This window comes from Euleptes europaea, chromosome 17, assembly GCF_029931775.1.
Source record: "Euleptes europaea isolate rEulEur1 chromosome 17, rEulEur1.hap1, whole genome shotgun sequence".
Taxonomy (NCBI): Eukaryota; Metazoa; Chordata; class Lepidosauria; order Squamata; family Sphaerodactylidae; genus Euleptes; species Euleptes europaea.
Window position 1 is genome coordinate 22425504 of NC_079328.1, and position 18531 is coordinate 22444034.

The 18531-nt window shown below is 45.9% G+C and overlaps 1 protein-coding gene across 4 annotated transcripts in view; it reads left to right on the forward strand.

Annotated features, from left to right (window-relative positions):
• MTSS2 (MTSS I-BAR domain containing 2) overlaps positions 1 to 18531 on the forward strand; it is a 79949-nt gene that overhangs the window by 21647 nt on the left and 39771 nt on the right. For all 4 annotated transcript variants that reach the window (XM_056862662.1, XM_056862663.1, XM_056862664.1 and 1 more), the window contains exons 2-3: positions 4035 to 4096; positions 13514 to 13587. In XM_056862662.1, the coding sequence (XP_056718640.1) occupies positions 4035 to 4096; positions 13514 to 13587 (136 nt within the window). The remainder of the gene's footprint in view (positions 1 to 4034; positions 4097 to 13513; positions 13588 to 18531) is intronic.

An 18531-nucleotide genomic window follows, 5' to 3' on the forward strand; every position in this document is an offset into this window, starting at 1 on the left:
TCAAGATCTTCTGCCAGATTTGGTGGCCCTCATAACTACAATGGTGTGCTTGCTGCCTCAAGCCACCTGACATGCTTGGTGCAAAGTGAGGAAGGTGGGACAGAAAGCCCTTTGCTGGTCTTGTGTGTGTTAAGTGCCTAATCCAGTTGCTTCTGACTCATGGAAACGTCCTATCGTTAACAGCCTTGCTGAGGTCCTGCAAACTGAGGGCCGTGGCTTCCTTTATAGAGTCAATCCATCTGTTGGCTGGGCCTTGGGACCTCGACAAATGGCCACCCCTTGGAGCTGGCTCCGACCACATCAGCTATGCTGTGTGATCCAAGAAGAGGAGCTCTGTGGGATTTTACTTGCAGTGTTTTGGGACGGCTCACTGTTCTGTGCACCCTAAAAGTGTTGCCTCCCAACCAAAATGCATCTGGAAAACTTGACTTCAAGATGTACATCTGCCTACCATCCCAACACCATATGTTGTTCCAGTTAGGTACTACAAAGCTTTTTTTAAAAAAATTCCTCCTCGTTTGACATTCAATCCAGTTCCCAGTAGTTTTCAGGATTTCAGAATAATTTGCAAACTAGTGTGTGGAAGAAAGAGAATATTCTGCCAGCAAGGTAGACACTGTTGTTTCGGATGTTATGACACTACATATAAATTGGATGCATATTAGCAACAGAGAGCCCCGTGGTGCAGAGTGGTAAGCTGCAGTACTGCAGTCCAAGCTCTGCTCATGACCTGAGTTCGATCCCGACAGAAGTCGGTTTCAGGTAGCTGGCTGAAGGTTGACTCGGCCTTCCATCCTTCCAAGGCTGGTAAAATGAGTACCCAGCTTAGTGGGGGTAAAGTGTAGGTGACTGGGGAAGGCAATGGCAAACCACCCCGTAAACGTGCCTTGGAAACGTGAGTAATAACCCGGTGCTTGCAAAGGTGACTACCTTTACCTTTTATGTTAGCAGCAGTGTGAAATTATGTGTTACAGCTTTGAAAAAATAGGTATCATCAGAGGGTGTGTAGTTTCCTTCTCCCTCCCCTCTGTGCCCCCCTACCGCAAAGAGGCCATGCTCAAACACCCTGCCCAGCCTTCTGAAGCCTCTCCCAACACCATTCTCCATTCTTGGGGCCAGTTCACACGTTACAAAATCTACATATCCTCCATGCATCCTGTTGACAGAAAAAGGTTCCCTGCCCGTTCCCCGATTTAATATGTTTTTGCGGGTGCATTGTGTCTGCATTTGAGCATGCAGAGCCCAGCTTTAGCTGCCAGAAGCCCACATTCCTCACATTGTTTTAATCTATTTTCATCTTTTAAGGTAGAAAGAAATCTTTAAAATAATCCCAACATCACCCAAGCATTAATGCTTCACTTACACACCTAAAGGTTTGAAAGTCACACATTCATGTCCTCCCCTGGGATTTCCATGTTCAGAACTGAATTTAGATCAGGACCTTGGCACATATAGGAGAGGTCTAACCCCTCGTGCTGTTTTCCCAAATTAAAAGGGTTCCAGGCAGCATGCACAGTTGTATTTTAGGATTTGGAGCACAACTGACAATCTCTTTAAAAAAAAAAACAACTAGCCTTGATGTGGTCACATGGTTCTCCAATATGTGCACATCAAAAATCAATGGTTGAGGATAGAAGGCAAAAGAATGGTTTTATTTAATCCCCCCCATGTACCCAGTCTCCTAGGATTGGTTTTAAAGCAAAAAGATAAAAGTAAGTGTGTGTGTGTGTGTGTGTGTGTGTGTATATATATATATATATATATATGCATGCACACACATACCCCCACTTTATTTTATTTATATACATATATGTCCACGTAGTGGGGACCCAGAGCTGCTTAGCTCTCCATTCCTCTGTTTTAACCTCCTAACAACCACCCCGTGAGGTAGGTTAGGCTGAGTGTGACTTGCTCAAGTTCACCATCAATAGGGTTGTCAGGTCCCTCTTAACCACTGGCGGGAGATTTTTAGGGCAGAGCCTGAGGAGGGCAGTATTTGGGGAGGGGAGGGACTTCAATGCCATAGAGTCCAATTGCCAAAGCGGCCATTTTCTCCAGGAGAACTGATCTCTATCGGCTGGAGATCAGTCATAATAGCAGATCTCCAGCTAGTACGTGGAGGTTGGCAACCCTACCTGGCAAGCTTCTGTGGGAAAGCAGGAATTCGAATGTGGGTCTCCCAGGTCTTAGTCCAACGGTCTCACCAACGTCCCATGCTGGTGCACCCAGAGACCTTCAGAGTGTGTCTTCTCTATTCTCAGCCTTTGAGTCCGTTAATGTAGACACTCTAACCACCTAGGGTTGCCAGCTCCAGGTTGGGAAACTCCTGGAGATTTGGAGGTGGAGCCTGAGGAGGACACTGGACTTTAGTGGGGTACAGTGACATAGAGTCTGTACTCCAAAGCATCCATTTTCTCCAGGGGAACTGATCTCTATACTCTGGAGAGCTGTAATTCCAGGAGATTCCCCAGGCCCCACCTGGAGGCTGGCATCCCTAACCATACCATACTCTCATGGGCCTTGTCAGCAGTAATTGGAACGGGGCTTTTTCGCTTTTTCGTAGCTGCTCTGATTGAAATAGTTACCACGGACAGCTGGTAAAGGGAATTTCCCTTCCAATATGATGACAAGCAGAAAGAATGTGGTGCTGACCAGTAGACTAGAAAACCCCTGTTCCTCTGCAGCACAGTGGAGCAAGGCTGTTGGGCTGGGTATAAGTGACCTTTAACCTTTGCTAAGTTGCTGAGGGATCACTCCTTCCTATCCCCACCAGTCCACATGCCTATAGCCATCTTTAACAACAGGTAAGAGTCACATTGCCCTGACCTGGATGGCCCAGGCTAGCCTGATCTCGTCAGATCTCAGAAGCTAAGCAGGGTCGGCCCTGGTTAGTATTTGGATGGGAGACCACCAAGGAAGACAAGGGTTGCTGTGCAGAGGAAGGCACTGGCAAACCATCTCTGTTAGTCTCTTGCCATGAAAACCCCCAAAAGGGGTCGCCATAAGTCGGCTGTGACTTGAAGGTACTTTACACACACACACGAGAGTCACATTAGAACAACTGTTAACTTGTAGTTACAGTTAGGGTTGCCAACCTCCAGGTAGTAGCTGGAGATCTCCTGCTATTACAACTGATCTCCAGCCGATAGAGATTCATTCACCTGGAGAAAACGGCCGCTTTGGCAATTGGACTCTATGGCATTGGAGTCCCTCCCCTGCCCAAACCCGCCCTCCTCAGGCTTCGCCCCCAAAACCTCCCACCGGTGGAAAAGAGGGACCTGGCAACCCTAGTTACAGATGAGGTCCTCTGTTTAGTGGGGCCAAAAAGTAGATATCTGTGTTGGTCTGTAGCAGAATCCAAAACCAAAAAAGCCTTCTGATGCTTTTTATTAAGACCAACCTCAATAACAGAGATTATTGTGCACATATTTAAGACCTCTAGAATTCTTCATCAGGCTAGATGTTAAAAAAGGAAGAAAGAGCACAGGGGAGAAAAACAGATCTTTTAGGCCTCCATGTCTATGTCTTGTGTAAGATGCTTTGCTGAGTTCAGTGAGCAAAGGGTGCGGCTGGCAAGTTATCAGTTTGCATCCCCCCTTTTTTTGTTTTGTTTTAACAACCCGCCTGATGAATGGTTGTGGATAACTTGTGCAATAGTGGTGTGTTACTTTGCTCCTAATAAAGGACTTTTGTTTGATTGGATTTGGCTTAATCAGGGTTTGCTAACTGGCCTGGGTTTCCTTTTAAAGTTCGGCATCCGCGACGAGCCATTGAAAAATGGCCAGTCTCTCTCTGTAGGAGAGGTCAGGAGCACAAACCAAGAAGGGATGCATGGTGTGTCCATGTTGCAGACGTCCTCAGCATTAGACGTTCCTGAGAAGGGAGCTCCGAAGGTGAAACCGGTTGGGTTTTCCATATTAATGTAAAACAGGTTCTCTTTGTTTTAATGTTTGTTCTCAAGTGCTCGTATTGTGAATGCAGAGCAGCTACATATTTGCTCATGCCTCTCCCCCCCCCCTCCTTTTCTCTTTCAGAGTTCCTATCCTATCTGGGAAGATTTCAACTCCAAGGCAACAAAACTCCACTCCCAACTGCGGTGAGTTCCTCTCTGGAGCCTGCATAGGCACTCACTGGCTGCTTCTTGCCCTTAGAGACCTCCGGGCTGTTTGTCTTCCCTGCTCCCATCTTTTGATTTAAAGCAAGCCTCTGTGTTTTGTGGCTGTACAGAAACCAAGCAGGTTGTTGTGCTGGGCTTAGAGAGAAGATAAGCCCTTCCTGTCCCACAAGCGCAGGATTACGCTCAGAATGTGGTGTCTTGTATAAAACTGGGGGTATTGAGTTCTAGTAGGCACTACTCTGCTCAAAGCTCTCCTGACTGTCAGGAGGGGCCATTCTGTGCCACACAGGGGTGCTTTGGCCAGCCCCGGGGGATCCTGACTGTTTTCTCCCTGGCCTTCTTCCAAATTCAAGCAGTTGACTAGGCATCCAGCACCACCATAGATACCATGGCATGGCTGTATTTCAGTTCAGTTTGTGGCTAGTCCAGCGTGAAGAGGAGTTGTGTCGTTGTTAATTCTGTAGAGTTTCTAAAAGTGATGGGGAGGCCAGAATTCACTGCCAAGGAATGGGAGACAGAGTCAGGTCACCTCTGGGGAGGGATTTAATCCATCACAAACAGTACCTAAATATTTTGAGACTGTTGTTTCTATTCTATTCTATTCTATGAGAGCCAGCGTGGTATAGTTGGTTAAGAGTGGTGGTTTGGAGCAGTGGACTCTGATCTGGAGAACCGGGTTTGATTCCCCAGTCCTCCACATGAACGGCGGAGGCTAATCTGGTGAACTGGATTTGTTTCCCTACTCCTACACATGAAAGCCAGCTGGGTGACCTTGGGCAAGTTGCAGTTCTGTTAGAGCTTTCTCAGCCTCACCTACCTCACAGGGTGTCTGTTGTGGGGAGGGGAGGGGAAGGTGATTGTAAGCCGGTTTGAGTCTCCCTTAAGTGGTAGAGAAAGTTGGCTTATAAAAACCAACTCTTCTTCTTCTTCCAAGTTCATCTTCTGTTCCTCTCCCTTAATCATAGACTCATACAATTGGAAGGGTCCTCCATGGTCATCTGGTCCAACCCCCCTCCACAATGCAGGACATTCACAACTACCTCCCCCACACACACACCTCCTGTGACCCCTACATTATTTTGGGCATTATTCCTGGTTCCTTGCAGGGGTAGTGATGTCTTTCTTCATCTCAACCACACCCTTTTCCTCTCACTCATACCCTTGGACTCCTTCAGGATAGGGCCTTTCCTGTCTCCATTTTGTGGTTGCCAACTCCATGTTGGGTGACCACCTGCTTTAGTTCTGCACAGCTGACTATTATAAATAAATAAATTTATTTAATACAGTCCAAGACCAATAAATACAGCTGATTATTGTCAGGCAGTCGGCTGATAAATAACTATTGCAATTCTTTCTTGAAAGCGCCTTATTGAGAAATGTGAAGCTTTTTACGCGGTGATACCTGCATATCAGAGGCTGGATGACAAGAAACAAGTTCAGTCTGAGGATGTTCCCCTTTTCTTCTGGCAAATGTTAGGAATCTTGTTAACTGCTAATTTAAAGGTTTTGGATATGTTCTCTCTCCCCCCCTTTCACTCAAGTGAGTTTTTGACCTTGGTCACAATGATCTACAGGCATGTATTGGAGGAGCCCTTTCCTGAAAGGAGGGGTGAGATTTTGATCAAGAAAATAGCCACAGGGAAAGGGTAAGGTGCCTCCTACATCGATGACATTTGCAGTGCACAATAAAATAAAAACCGGGCTCTTGAGAAAAGTGCTGCCTGTCTCCTCTGTTGCATCTCGTTAAGACTTAGTTCCCTGCTGGATCAGACCCATTTTCCCTCTTGCCCAGCATCTTCCACCACGTTTGACCGGAGGCTCCGTAAGGCCCACAGCCAGGGGCACGGCAGCCAAAGCCTCCCACGCAACTGAATCCAGATATACTGCCTCCCAACATGGAGTCCCTTCTTCCTCAGTGTTTTGATGTAATGAGCTTTTAAAGTTATACAGGTTGAGTATCCCTTATCTGGACTGCTTGGGACCAGAAGTGGTCCGTATGTCAGATCTTTCCATATATTGGAACATTTTGGAATTTTTGCATATACATAATGAGATACCTTGGGGATGGGACCCACATTCATTTATGTTTTATATACACTTTATACACATAGCCTGAATGTAATTTGAAACAATATCTTTAATAATTTTGTGTTCATTGAACCATCAGAAAGCAAAGGTCTAACTTAGCTCGCCAGAATACCTTAAACAAGAGCAACAGCAAACAAACTAACAACTGCAGGCTTTCAGTCTCCATCTACGATGCTGTGTACACTGTATTTCATTTTTTTAGGTGAGAATAAACTTTGAAAGCAGGAAGCATGGATCTGCCTGCATGCCTGCTCAAAGGGTCCGGTTTTAGGATCAGTCTGGATATGGGATGTCCAGATAAGGGATTCTCTACCTGTATTGCCAAACCCCACACAGTGCCACACAGATGTAAAGAGGATGGGTTTGAATGCCCCAAGTGTTTGTGGCGAGAAGTTGCAGCCCTCTAGCCAGCTTTTCAGCCACCAATCAGTCCTGAGTCTCAAGGGCAGAGAGCCTCTGCTTCTGCTCAATTCCTGCTTGCCTTCTCCTTTCTTCCAAACCAGCCCCTTAACCGTGTTCCCCGCCACCGCTTGGCTTTTCCCTGGGAGCTTTTGGAGATCTCTGTCTTCTTCTTGCAGGCCACCTCCTCCCCTGGATCAAGTGCGACTACAAAGGGACCCTTTCAGCGTGTCCACACTCACTTTCCAGTAGCCGGATACTTCTTGCTCAGCCACCCTATTAATAGCCCCGTGGCTTTGCTTGTGTTTCTCGGCCCTCCATTGATTTTAAAATGCTCTCTCTTGTGTGTGTTGTTTCTTTCCCCCTCGAAATCCTCAGCCGCTGCGTTGTGTGTTCTCTTGCACGCTCCCAATGCTGCCTTTGTATTCCTTGGCTATCTTGAGAGAGAGAGAGAGCCCTGCGTTTCCTTTGCTTTTCCCACGCACGGAAGAGCTGCATGGGAATACTGAGCCAGGTTTGGAGGGAGGGGTTGAAGCAGTGGGCTTGCCTGGGGAGGGGGATTGGCTGACTCTGTTGAGCCAAGCCACATATGAGTGGAGCGTAAGACGTTGCATGTACAAGCCCACCCCCTGAGCCTGGTTTTGCTCTCTCCCTCTCCTCTGCCTGAATGATATTTAATTTTAGATGAGATTAATGTTGAAGAGTTGGGCGGGGATGGTCTGTGTCAAATCTGGGGACTACTGGGTTTAAGACATTGAGGGATTTTTTCAGGGGTGGCTACATGCTTTTGCAGCCACTGTAAAACCTCTGGCGCTGACTGGTAGAAATGATAACTTAGAACAGGGATCCTCAACCTTTTTGAGCCTGCTGGCACATTTAGAATTCTGGCACAACTTGGTGGGCGCAGCAGCAAAATGGTTGCCACAAAATGGCTGCCACAGGAGGCGGAGCCAGCCACAAAATTATTGCCACAGCTTAACTTCTGTAACAGTGCAGATCTTTGTGCTGTGGTGGCAGCTGCTGCCAAAGCAACATTTTAAAAATCTGCACAACCTTCCTTCCTTCCTTCCTTCCTTCCTTCCTTCCTTCCTTCCTTCCTTCCTTCCTTCCTTCCTTCCTTCCTTCCTTCCTTCCTTCCTTCCTTTCTTTCTTTCTTTCTTTCTTTCTTTCTTTCTTTCTTTCTTTCTTTCTTTCTTTCTTTCTTTCTTTCTTTCTTTCTTTCTTTCTTTCTTTCTTCCGTCCTTCCTCTCTTTCTCTCTTTCTCTCTTAAAAAAATACAGCAAACAGCCAAACATATACAGAAGCATATACAAAAAATGATTTCTGCACAGCCAGTCAAATCTCCAATATAGTCAATCAGAAGCCTTGCTGGGCAAAAGCCCTTCCTGGCTTTTATAAGTAGGATCCGGAAAACTATAGTTGCAGCAGATTTTTAAATGGTCTTAAATGGGTTTTTTAAAAGGTCACATTTTGAATTGATTCCCATAAGCTACGTTTTGTGCAATTGGATTGATTTTTATTATTGTTTGCAGTGCGGGTCAGTGACTGTAATAAAGATGATTGATTGGTTGCCCTATCTGGCCCCACCCACTTCCTAAAAACACTTGGTGGGTGCCAGAAAAGGTGTCACCAGACACCGCAATGCCCATGGTTGCCGCGTTGGGGACCCCTGCCTTAGAATCTTCATAAACATTCAGGTGGGTAGCAACGTTAGTCTGCAGTAGAACAGCTAGATTCAAGTCCAGTAGCACCTTAAAGGCCAACAAGGTTTCCAGGGTGTAAGTTTTAAAGAGTCAACACTCTGACAAAGGGAGTTTTGATTCTTGAAAGTTGATTCCCTGGAACTCTTGTCGATCTCCAAGGCGCTACTGGCCTTGAGTGTAGCTCGTCACAACCATTGCAGGAAATGGAGAATGAAGGCAGGCAATGACAAGTTTTGAAGGGGGGAATCCTTCTCTAAGGACAGCATCGTTGGGCCAGAACTAAAACCTTGCAACAGCTCAAGGGAGGGGCGGGGAAGTGTGCTGGCAAGGCAAGCAGGTTGAGAAGAGGAAGAGGAGTTGGTTTTTATATGCCGACTTTCTTTACCACTTAAGGGAGAATCAAACCAGCTTACAATCACCTTCCCCTCCCCACAACAGACACCCTGTGACGTAGGTGGGACTGAGAGAGCTCTAAGAGAGCTGTGACTAGCCCAAGGTCACCCAGCTGGCTTCGTGTGGAGGAGTGGGGAATCAAACCTGGTTCTCCAGATCAGAGTCCACTGCTCCAGACCTGCTCTTAACTGCTACACCCAAAGAACAAGGAAGCCAAGGGACAGAGCAGGTGAAGGGCAGAAGCAGCACTGGGCTGAGACAGAACTGCTGGAGGGGAGGACAGGAAAAAGAGACGGGCGTGAGAAAAAGGATGACTGAGAAGATGGGAGCTGACGAAAGCAAGTGGGGAGGGTTGGTGTATAAAAGGCTTATATCAACCCTACTATTATTGTACGCGCTCATTCACCCTGCAATAAATGAAGGGTGAGTCAGTGTTGCTGACTCTCAGCCCTGCAAGCTGGCGTGTGTGTTACGCTCAAGAACAATTAGAGGTGCTTAATTTTGGATAAATGATCTTGTAAGGCTTCTAGTGTTTCCTGGCTTGTTGGTTGGCTGCGGTCCAAAATCAGTTTGAATCAAGTGTTGTGCTTTTGAGCGCACAGTTAGCTGTTGCCTCAAATTCTTGGGACCGTGGAGAGGCATGCAGCTGCCCCCTGGGGCACTTCCTCTGTGAACTCACAAGATGGCCCTTGAGTAAGCCGACTATCTCTCATCCTCCCGTCTGTAATGTGGGGGCAACGCTGGCTTATTTTGTAGCATTTTATGTTATTTTCCATCATCTCGTGTTGTGCTGTTAAGGAACTTATGGCAGAAAAAGAGGAGGCCAATATTATTTTGCTCTGGGTAGCAAAATACCTTGGAATGGTGCTGCAGTTGTCTGAGAAGCACAAGCCATCTAAAAATATGCTTCCTGTGATTCTTGGTCAACTTCTTGGGTGATATGGCAATTGGAAGACAATGCAACAGTCAATGTGCTTGATGTGTATAGTTAGCAGACAGTTAACAATAATGTGCATAATTAGTCTGCCCAGATTTTGGGGACCACATTATGGCAAGACTGATTGGCGTTGGGTAGCTCCTAACCTCGCTGAATTTGTTTTCCTGAGAATAATTAATATTATTATTTTGTTCTTGTGCTGTGAACTGGCAGCTACTTTCTGCTCCCATGAAGCTTTTTTTTAATTTTCTGTCCACTTCTGTAGCGCCATAGGAAACCCCCTCTGCAAGAAATACCTGACATGAGATGTAACACATTTTATTTATTTACTTCATTGGTATCCAGCATTTCTCCCCAATGGGGACCCAAAGGATATTGTTAATTCTTCCAGTTTATCCTCACAACAACCCTGTAAGGTAGGTTAGGCTGAGTGTGTGTGACTGGCCCAAAGACAACCAGCAGGCTTCCATATCAAAGTGGAGATTTGAACCTGGGTCTCCCAGATTCTAGTCTTGACGCTCTGACCACTACACAATGTTGGCTCAACACATGAGGTGTATACTGCCAATAAGCCTCAAATGGGGGTGTAAGACAAGATCCTTAAGTGTTAGGAAGTGTTGCTAGAGACCAAAATCAAGATAATTCATACTATGATATTCCCTATTACTATGAATGGATGTGAAAGTTGGACGATGAGGAAAGCTGACAGGAACAAAAAATGATTTGTTTGAAATGTGGTGTTGGAGGAGAGTTTTACGAATAACATGGACCCCCCAAAAAGTCAAATAAATGGATTCTAGAAAGATCAAACCTGAATTCTCCCTAGAAGCTAAAATGACTAAACTGAGGCTATAGTACTTTCATGAGAAGACAAGACTCACTGAAAAAGACAATATTGCTAGGAAAAGGGGAAGGCAGTAGGAAATGAGGGAGATGAAATGGATTGACTCAATAAAGGAAGCCTCAGCTGTCAAGACTGTCAATGATAGGACATTGTTGAGGTCATTAATTCATAGAGCTGCCATAAGTTGGAAGCAACTTGTTGGTATATAACACACACATACACGGGGTGAAGCATAGTGAGAGTGGAGTTTGGGAAGGGAGCTCAGCAGGGATGCAATGCCATAGAGTCCTCCACTATCTGAACCTGATCTCCAGACCACACAGATTAATTCGCCTGGAGAAAATGTCAGGCATAATTCTGGAAGAATTCCAGGCCTCACCTGAAAATTTGCAAACCTAGGAAGACAGGCCTAGGAAAACATGATCATTTGGAATGCCCAACTTGACACGAACTGAATTGCCAGACAGCAGTGGCAGATTTAAACCCTTGGAGAGTCCACAGCCAGAATTTCATTGGCTGCTGCTGCCTACCCCCTCCCCTCAAATTAGCATTTTGACAATATTTACGATTAAAATTTAACCTTCATGCCAAGCTTGGCCGTGATGCCTTAGTCACATCAGAGCCTTTGGAAATATCAGCTTGGATTCTAAGGAGCAAGAGTGGAGTTCTAATAAAGGAAAGTAACTTCCCCACCTTGTTGGACTTGACTCATTTCCACAGGTGCACACCTTTTTTATATTCGTTCCTCTGCTCAGACTTGGGACCTGCAACACAAATGAAATACAGAAGCAGGCCTGCAAATAAAAGCACTGCAGTGTTCTTAAAGCAGCTGAGCTCTCTTGAGAACTGCAGCTTCTACTGGAAGAAAACCCCTCCTGTGAGTTCCTGCTGGGTTTTACTCGCCATAATAATCCCTGTCTATGTGCTGCACCTGCCACACTCATTTATGACCTTGCTTATTATCGCACCAGTCTGGTGAGAGGTAGAGAAACAACTGAACTTGGTCCACACTTAGCTGCTTGATTCTGTACTTTCTGCCTGATAGTTGGCCACTTGGGAAGGAGAAAAAATTCTAGGCTGTTATTTGCTGAAAGCCCTTCATCTTCCATGCTGGGAAGCTATAACTCCACCCTTTGGCAGATACCTGGATAGAAAAATAATTGCACACACAGTGAATATCGCTGTTTTATGGAAAGGCCAGGTTCTTGGACAGTGTTTATTATATTATAACCCAAAAAGTTGAGATAGACTTTAAGTAAATCTTACCCTAGGTTAAGTTTTAAAAAATCCAAGCAGTCATGTTCATCCATTTCTTAAAAGACACTCAAAATCAGCACTGGTGATTTTATTACTACAAACTCAAATGTCACAAACTAATCAGCAAGCTTTTGAGTTGCACATAACTCTTCTTTAGCCACTTTGTATTTTAAAAAGGAAGCAATGGGGAAGAGGAAAAAGATTGCTTTCAGGGCATTGATGGAAAAGCTGGCTCAGTTTGTAGCTTGTAACAGTCTTAAAGATGGAGTTCATACTTAATTAGATTAAATCATGTTTGGTGCTTAAAAGGGATTGTACCCCAGTGTACTGGGATAAAAACACAGTGGCAGCTCTCCCTTTTGAAAGGACAGTAGGTATTTGGCTCTATTTTCTAGCCTAATTGGAAGACAAGAGTCCAGATAGTTCTCTCAGGCATGAGAGTCATTCTACTGGTCAGCCCTACTCGGCCAGAGGCCTTTTAATGGGCTACGGGTCTGCTGTTTTGAAGAGTCTGATGGTTTTCTAATGTCCAAAAATGGTCCTAGCTTGACAAGCTTTCTGCCTGATGTTAAGATCAAGGACAATCTTGTAAATTATGAAACATCTTTTGCCTCAGGGTTTAAGCAGTATCCCTCCACCCCCTGGTAAGGGGGCCGTGGCTCAGTTTGTAGAGCATCTGCTTGACACGCAGAAGGTCCCAGGTTCAATCCCCGGCATCTCCAGTTAAAGGGACTAGGCAAGTAGGTGACGTGAAAGACCTCTGGAGAGCCGCTGCCGGTCAGAGTAGACAATACTGACTTTGATGGACCAGTATAAGGCAGCTTCATGTGTTCCTTTTTTTCCAATTATAAACTGCTGCTTATAATGTGGTGATTCAAGAAATTTAGATGCTTTATTATGTAGAAGAAGAAGGGTTGGCTTTTATATGCTGATTTTCTCTGCCATTTAAGGGAGAATCAAACCGGCTTACAATCACCTTCCCTTCCCCTCCCCACAACAGACACCCTGTGAGGTAGGTGAGGCTGAGAGAGAATGACTTGCCCAAGGTCACCCAGCTGGAGGCGTGGGGAATAAAGCCCGGTTCTCCAGATCAGACTCCACCGCTCCAAACCACCTTTCTTAACCACTACACCACGCTGGCTCTCTGTGCTACTTGTTTTGTAGCCTCTGTGCTACCTATTTTGAAGCTTCCCGTCTTTAGGAAGCCTTTTACATCTACACTTGTGGTATTGCCTCAGATTCAGGCTTGAGTTTTAAGGTGCCTGTTCCATCTCACATGGGTGAAGCTAGCTGAGCTTCACCTTCCTGAGCCAACAGAGTGTGCACCCAGCACACTCCTGGCCATTATGAAGGGAAAAGATCTGTCATGTGGGAGGAAGCCATCTTTGAAGGACCCCCTAAGCCACTACCGGCCTTCTCATTCAGGAACTCTTGAGGCGTTTCTGAGGAATCCCAGGCTTCCCCAAAACAAAACCACTGCTTGACAGTATTCATTTAAAGAATGGTTAGAAGTTCGTTGAGAGAGAAGCTGGACGTCCTCAGATTTTTGAAGGCAAATGAGCTCTATCTATAATCCTGAGTACTAAAGAAATCACCAGTGTTTGCAGTATTGTGGGTTTGAGGCTGAAATACCAGTAATTTAGTTGGTGCCAATGGGCTCTTCTCTGGTTGTATTGTGCAGGCTCTTGGGGAAGCAAAACTTCGTAGGGCTGCCCAGTCTGGAGAGTTTCAATGCCACGTTTCTTACACCCATGTTTCTTTTTTTTTCCTTCTAGGACTACCGTGCTGGCTGCAGTAGCCTTCCTGGATGCCTTCCAGAAAGTGGCGGACATGGCCACCAACACACGAGGTAGGACCACAATACAGGGAGCCTCTTGGATATTGATTGGGTGGGTAAGAATTCGGTTGGCTGCAAGACCAGCCACACGTTTTCAAGGCTGCATGCTTAGATCTCCATTTGGAGAACAGAATGGCACGTGTAAAAAATGGTCACGGAACTGGTAGACAGTTAATGCAAGCTCCCTTGGCCTGTGTGGAGTAGTGGTTAAGAGCAGCGGACTCTAATCTGCAGAACTGGGTTTGATTCCCCACTCCTCCACATGAGCAGCCAACTCTAATCTGCAGAACCGGGTTTGATTCCCCACTCCTCTACATGAGCAGAGAACTCTAATCTGGAGCACCGGGTTTGCTTCCGCACTTCTCCACATGAAGAGTGCTGGCTGACCTTGGGCTAGTCACAATTCCCTCCGAACTCTCAACCTCACCTGTCCCACAAGGTGCCTGTTGTAGGAGGGGGGAAGGGAAGGTGACTGTAAGTTAGTTTGATTCTCCTTAAAAATGTAGAGTAAATCGGCATATAAAAACCAACTGTTTTTCTTCTTCTCTGGGGAGATCTTAAGCAGGCCATGAAGACGCCAGCTATTTGTTTATGTTTGTCCCCAAAATTATCCAGAGGTATGCTGCTTCTGCTGTTGCAAGGCCCCTTGGCAAGAATTTGACTCTGCCGATTCTGTGTTGTGTATCTTTCACCTCCCCCCATATTTCAGCAGAATTCCCCGTTAAGGTTTGGGAATTAAGGGAAGCCACGGGCAGATGTGCAAGGGGATTACCAGAGATTGAACAGTAGGAACTAGAAAAGTGAGCCCACCAAGGCTGGTATTTGGAAAGGAGGTCAGGAGGGGGAGGGGGAGCTTGGGGAAGGTTGACCATAGAAATCACCACGTGGAGTAGGGTTATAGGAAGAGTGCTGGACTTGCTTGTGGACAGTGACTTTTTTATCTGGCATGGTTTGCTTAATAATAATAATAATAATAATTAATAATAATATGTCTTTACATAACCGAAAGGTTTTAAAAGCAGCCTTAAAACAGCAGTCCTTGGTGGCCGTCAGGAGGCTGCAAGCACAGGTTTGCTGTTGAGTTTCCTTGTTTGGGCTCCAGGCTTTATGCATCTAGGGAATTTATTTGGCTATTCGAGGGCTCCCATTTTGGCTGTGCCTGACCTTGCTCTGTACAAGCCTGGCTGGTTTTCTCTACAGCAGATGGCCTCTTCCTGTCTTCTAGCCGCCTCCGTGCATCTAGGCCATCTGGAACTCTGCAAAGAGGAGGAGACTGACATTGGGATCAGATTTGTGTGCAGACACACTAGCCCGCTGCCCTGATGCAGATTAAAGTCCTTCTGTGTAGTGTTTCTGATGGGCACTCTGTCTACTGGGCATACTGCCAATGCCGAATCCGGAGGAATTATGTCAGGTGTGTGGGATCTGTCCCTCGAAATGGTTTCAGGTTGTCTTCATGCCTGTGAACGCTCGTCACTCTTTTCCACACACACACACCCCATGTCTCCTCCCTTCTAACCATGCACAGATTAGAATTGCCCACCCTACAGGGGTGCGTTGAAAGAACATCAACATCTTATCCTTCTCTCAGACTTCAGTCACCCTAATGGAGTGTCTGAAAAGACACTACCTTTCTCCCCAAAATTACTTATATCGTTCTCCCCTCCTTTACTGTATCTTCCACACCAACATGGTTGGGTGGATTATGCTGAGAGAAAGTGACCAGCCCGAGGTCACCCAACAAGATTTGATGTCAGGATGGGGATCTGAACGCTGGTCTCTCAGATCCTAATCTAACACTCTGATGTCTGCGCCATGCTGACATGTAGTATGTGCCTATTAAGGAAGAATGTCCCCATTGGTGAGAAAAGTGGGGCACTAAAGAAGTAAATAAAAATCAGGTTGAGCAAATTGCCTTTTCATAGCTTCACATTACGTTGGTCTTTCATTATTTTCTGTTTCATGACTGGTGTCAAACTGAAACAAGGTCAGTGGAACTTGCTTCCAAATAAATGTGGTTAGGTTCATAGCTTTCAAGGTCTCTCTCATTTAGTTATTTCATCTGGTAACAAGCATATGTCCTAATAATCATCAAGTATTGCTTTAAGAGGGGAGTGGGCATGTTCATGGAAGAGAGGAGTATTCATGGCTACTAGTAAAAATGGATACGAGTCATGATGCATATCTATCCTCTCCAGGATCAGAGGAGCATGCCTATTATCTTGGGTGCTGTAGAACACAGGCAGGATGGTGCTGCTGCAGTCGTCTTGTTTGGGGGCTTCCTAGAGGCACCTGGTTGGCCACTGTGTGAACAGACTGCTGGACTTGATAGGCCTTGGTGTGATCCGGCATGGCTTTTCTTATGTTCTTATGTTCTAGCAGTTAGGAATGTTTAAGCGAGGCCTGGATAGTGATATTTAGTCACCTCGTTTATACCCCACCTTTCTCCAAGATCCTGCTCCCACTCTAATTTAACCTTTGTAATCCCCCTGGAGACTCAGTAAAAAAAAAGCAGACTATAAATATAATAAATAAATAAATAAACCACTAAGCCATACTGGCTCTCTCTTTGATATAGTTGGAACACTAGGGGGTGAAATTATTCTGTTGATAGCTGTAAGAAAGGCAAGAACAGTGAGGAGCGGAACAAAAATGATAAATGTTCAAAAATCAGTTTTGACAACTCAAGGAAATAGCCAGAGAAGCTGCACTGGGAGGCAAACCTGAGGGAGATACAGAAGACCCTGTTAGAGAATGTGATCACCGTCCCCTGTGGTGAAAGGGGGGGAAGGCCTGAAGACAAAGAGCGCCTTTAAAGGGGAAGGGTACAAACAACAGTGTAAGATGATACAAAAATACAGAGGCCCAAATTTAGAATACCAAAGGCATAATTTGAGCTACAGTTGGGCAGAGCAGAACATGTCCCAAAACATGTGAGCTCATTCAATGGAAATTCTTTCTCTTTCTCCCCCTTCCACTCACACTCTGATTTTGGGCAGCACAAGTTAGTGTGTCAGCCACAAATTAAAGAGAACTGAGTCACAACCCAATCCCTAAATATTGTTTATCTGAGCCAGTCTTTTTTGTTGAACCCATCTCTGTAACGTTGGTGTCCAAATGGGGCAATTGATTTCTGTAGGGCTGGGCAGAACAGGAACAGGGTCCTGCCCTTCTGTGTTCAGAGAGCCACAAAAGAAACAGTGTAGTGGCATCCCCCGATATAGTAACATGAATGAAAAGGAAAGAGGGTGGTCTGGTCTTTTTATTTATATCCTTTTTTCCCCCTCATTGGGGATCTATAGAGCAGGGGTGGGGAACGTCAGGCCCGGGGGCCGTTTAAGGCCCGTGAAATCATTTGGTCTGGCCTTTCGTGGGTCCTGGCAGATCTCTAGCTCAGAAGGATCTAAGACTGGCGATCTGCCCCCTCCCACGGACAGGAATAGCCTCTATTCAAGGCGGATGTGAGTTTGTTTTGCTGAGAAACGGAACCTTTTTCCCCCTTGCAAAAGAGTCATTATCTATGGAGCTGCTAGGACCATCCAAGAAACTGTGTTAACCCTTTCCCACCTGGGCCGTGGAGAAACTTATTGGTCTGTTAATTTTTAAGTTGATAATTTTGTATGGCCCGCGAATGATGTTATAAATATCCAAATGGCCCTTGGCGGAAAAAAGGTTTCCCATCCCTGCTATAGAGGCTTACAATATCATTCTCCCAGCAAGCCTGTGAGGTAGGGTTGCCAACCTCCAGATACTAGCTGGAGATCTCCTGCTATTATAACTGATCTCCAGCTGATAGAGATCAGTTCACCCGGAGAAAATGGATGCTTTGGCCATTGGACTCTATGGCATTGAAGCCCCTCCCCAGGCTCCACCCCAACCCCCCCCCCCCTGGTGACAAAGAGGGACCTGGCAACCCTCCTGTGAGGTGAGTTAGGCTGAGAGAGTAATTGGCCCAAGCTTACCCAGAGTGTTTCTGTAGTAAGAGATTCGAACCTTGGGTATTCCAGTTCCTAATCTGACATTCTGACCACTACACCACTACTTTTCTTTATGAAGAATCACAGCTACCCTATAATACTGGTATACCGCCTGGCATGCTATGCAGTCATGTTCATGCACACACATTTATGTGTTGAGTCTGCTGTCTCCCTTTTTAACTTCTAGATACCTGAGGGGGCTGGAAGCTAACACTTCAACCCAAATCTCCCCCAAAGGCACAGTGGGGCAGCGATTTACCAGGGCTGAAGACACTAAAAAATAGGGATTGTCTTTGGTAAACCATTGGCACACCGTATCATACATCTTGTGAAGCAAGCTGGGATATTGCTGAGGGGAGACCAAGAGTTCTGTAGGAGCAGTTAAGGCTACCTAGGAATTTGCCACGTGCATAAAGAGTCTGTTCAAAGCTAGTCTCCAGAGGTGGTCACCACACAGTGGAAGGAGACAAGGCAAGATCTTGTGGATGCTGGACCAAAAATGTTGAAGGCTTTAATAGTCAAAAGCAGCATGCTCAACTGTGCTCAGAAGGCTAAAGACCAAAGGTTAGAGCTTAGGGTTGTCAGCTCCAAGTTGGAAAAGACCTGGAGACTTTTGGGGCAGAGCCTGAGGAGGGTAGGGTTTGGGGAAGGGAGGGACTTCAATGCCATAGGGTCCAATTGCCAAAGGGGCCATTTTCTCCAGGTGAACTGATCTCTATCTGCTGGAGCTCAGTTCCACCTAGTATCTGGAGGTTGGCAACCCTATTAGAGCCAGTCCATGTTTCTTTCACTTTTCACCTTGCCTCCCATCTGTTCTAGAATGAGCTGTTCCTCATTAGATCTTTGAGACATGGTCTTTTCATCTCTTGTTTTCTCCATGTTTGTGGTGGGCACTTCCTCTTCACCAGTCTGTCAAGAACCACCCTTGGACCCCCCCACACACACACTTCCTTCTAAAATTATTCATTTCCCCCCATAG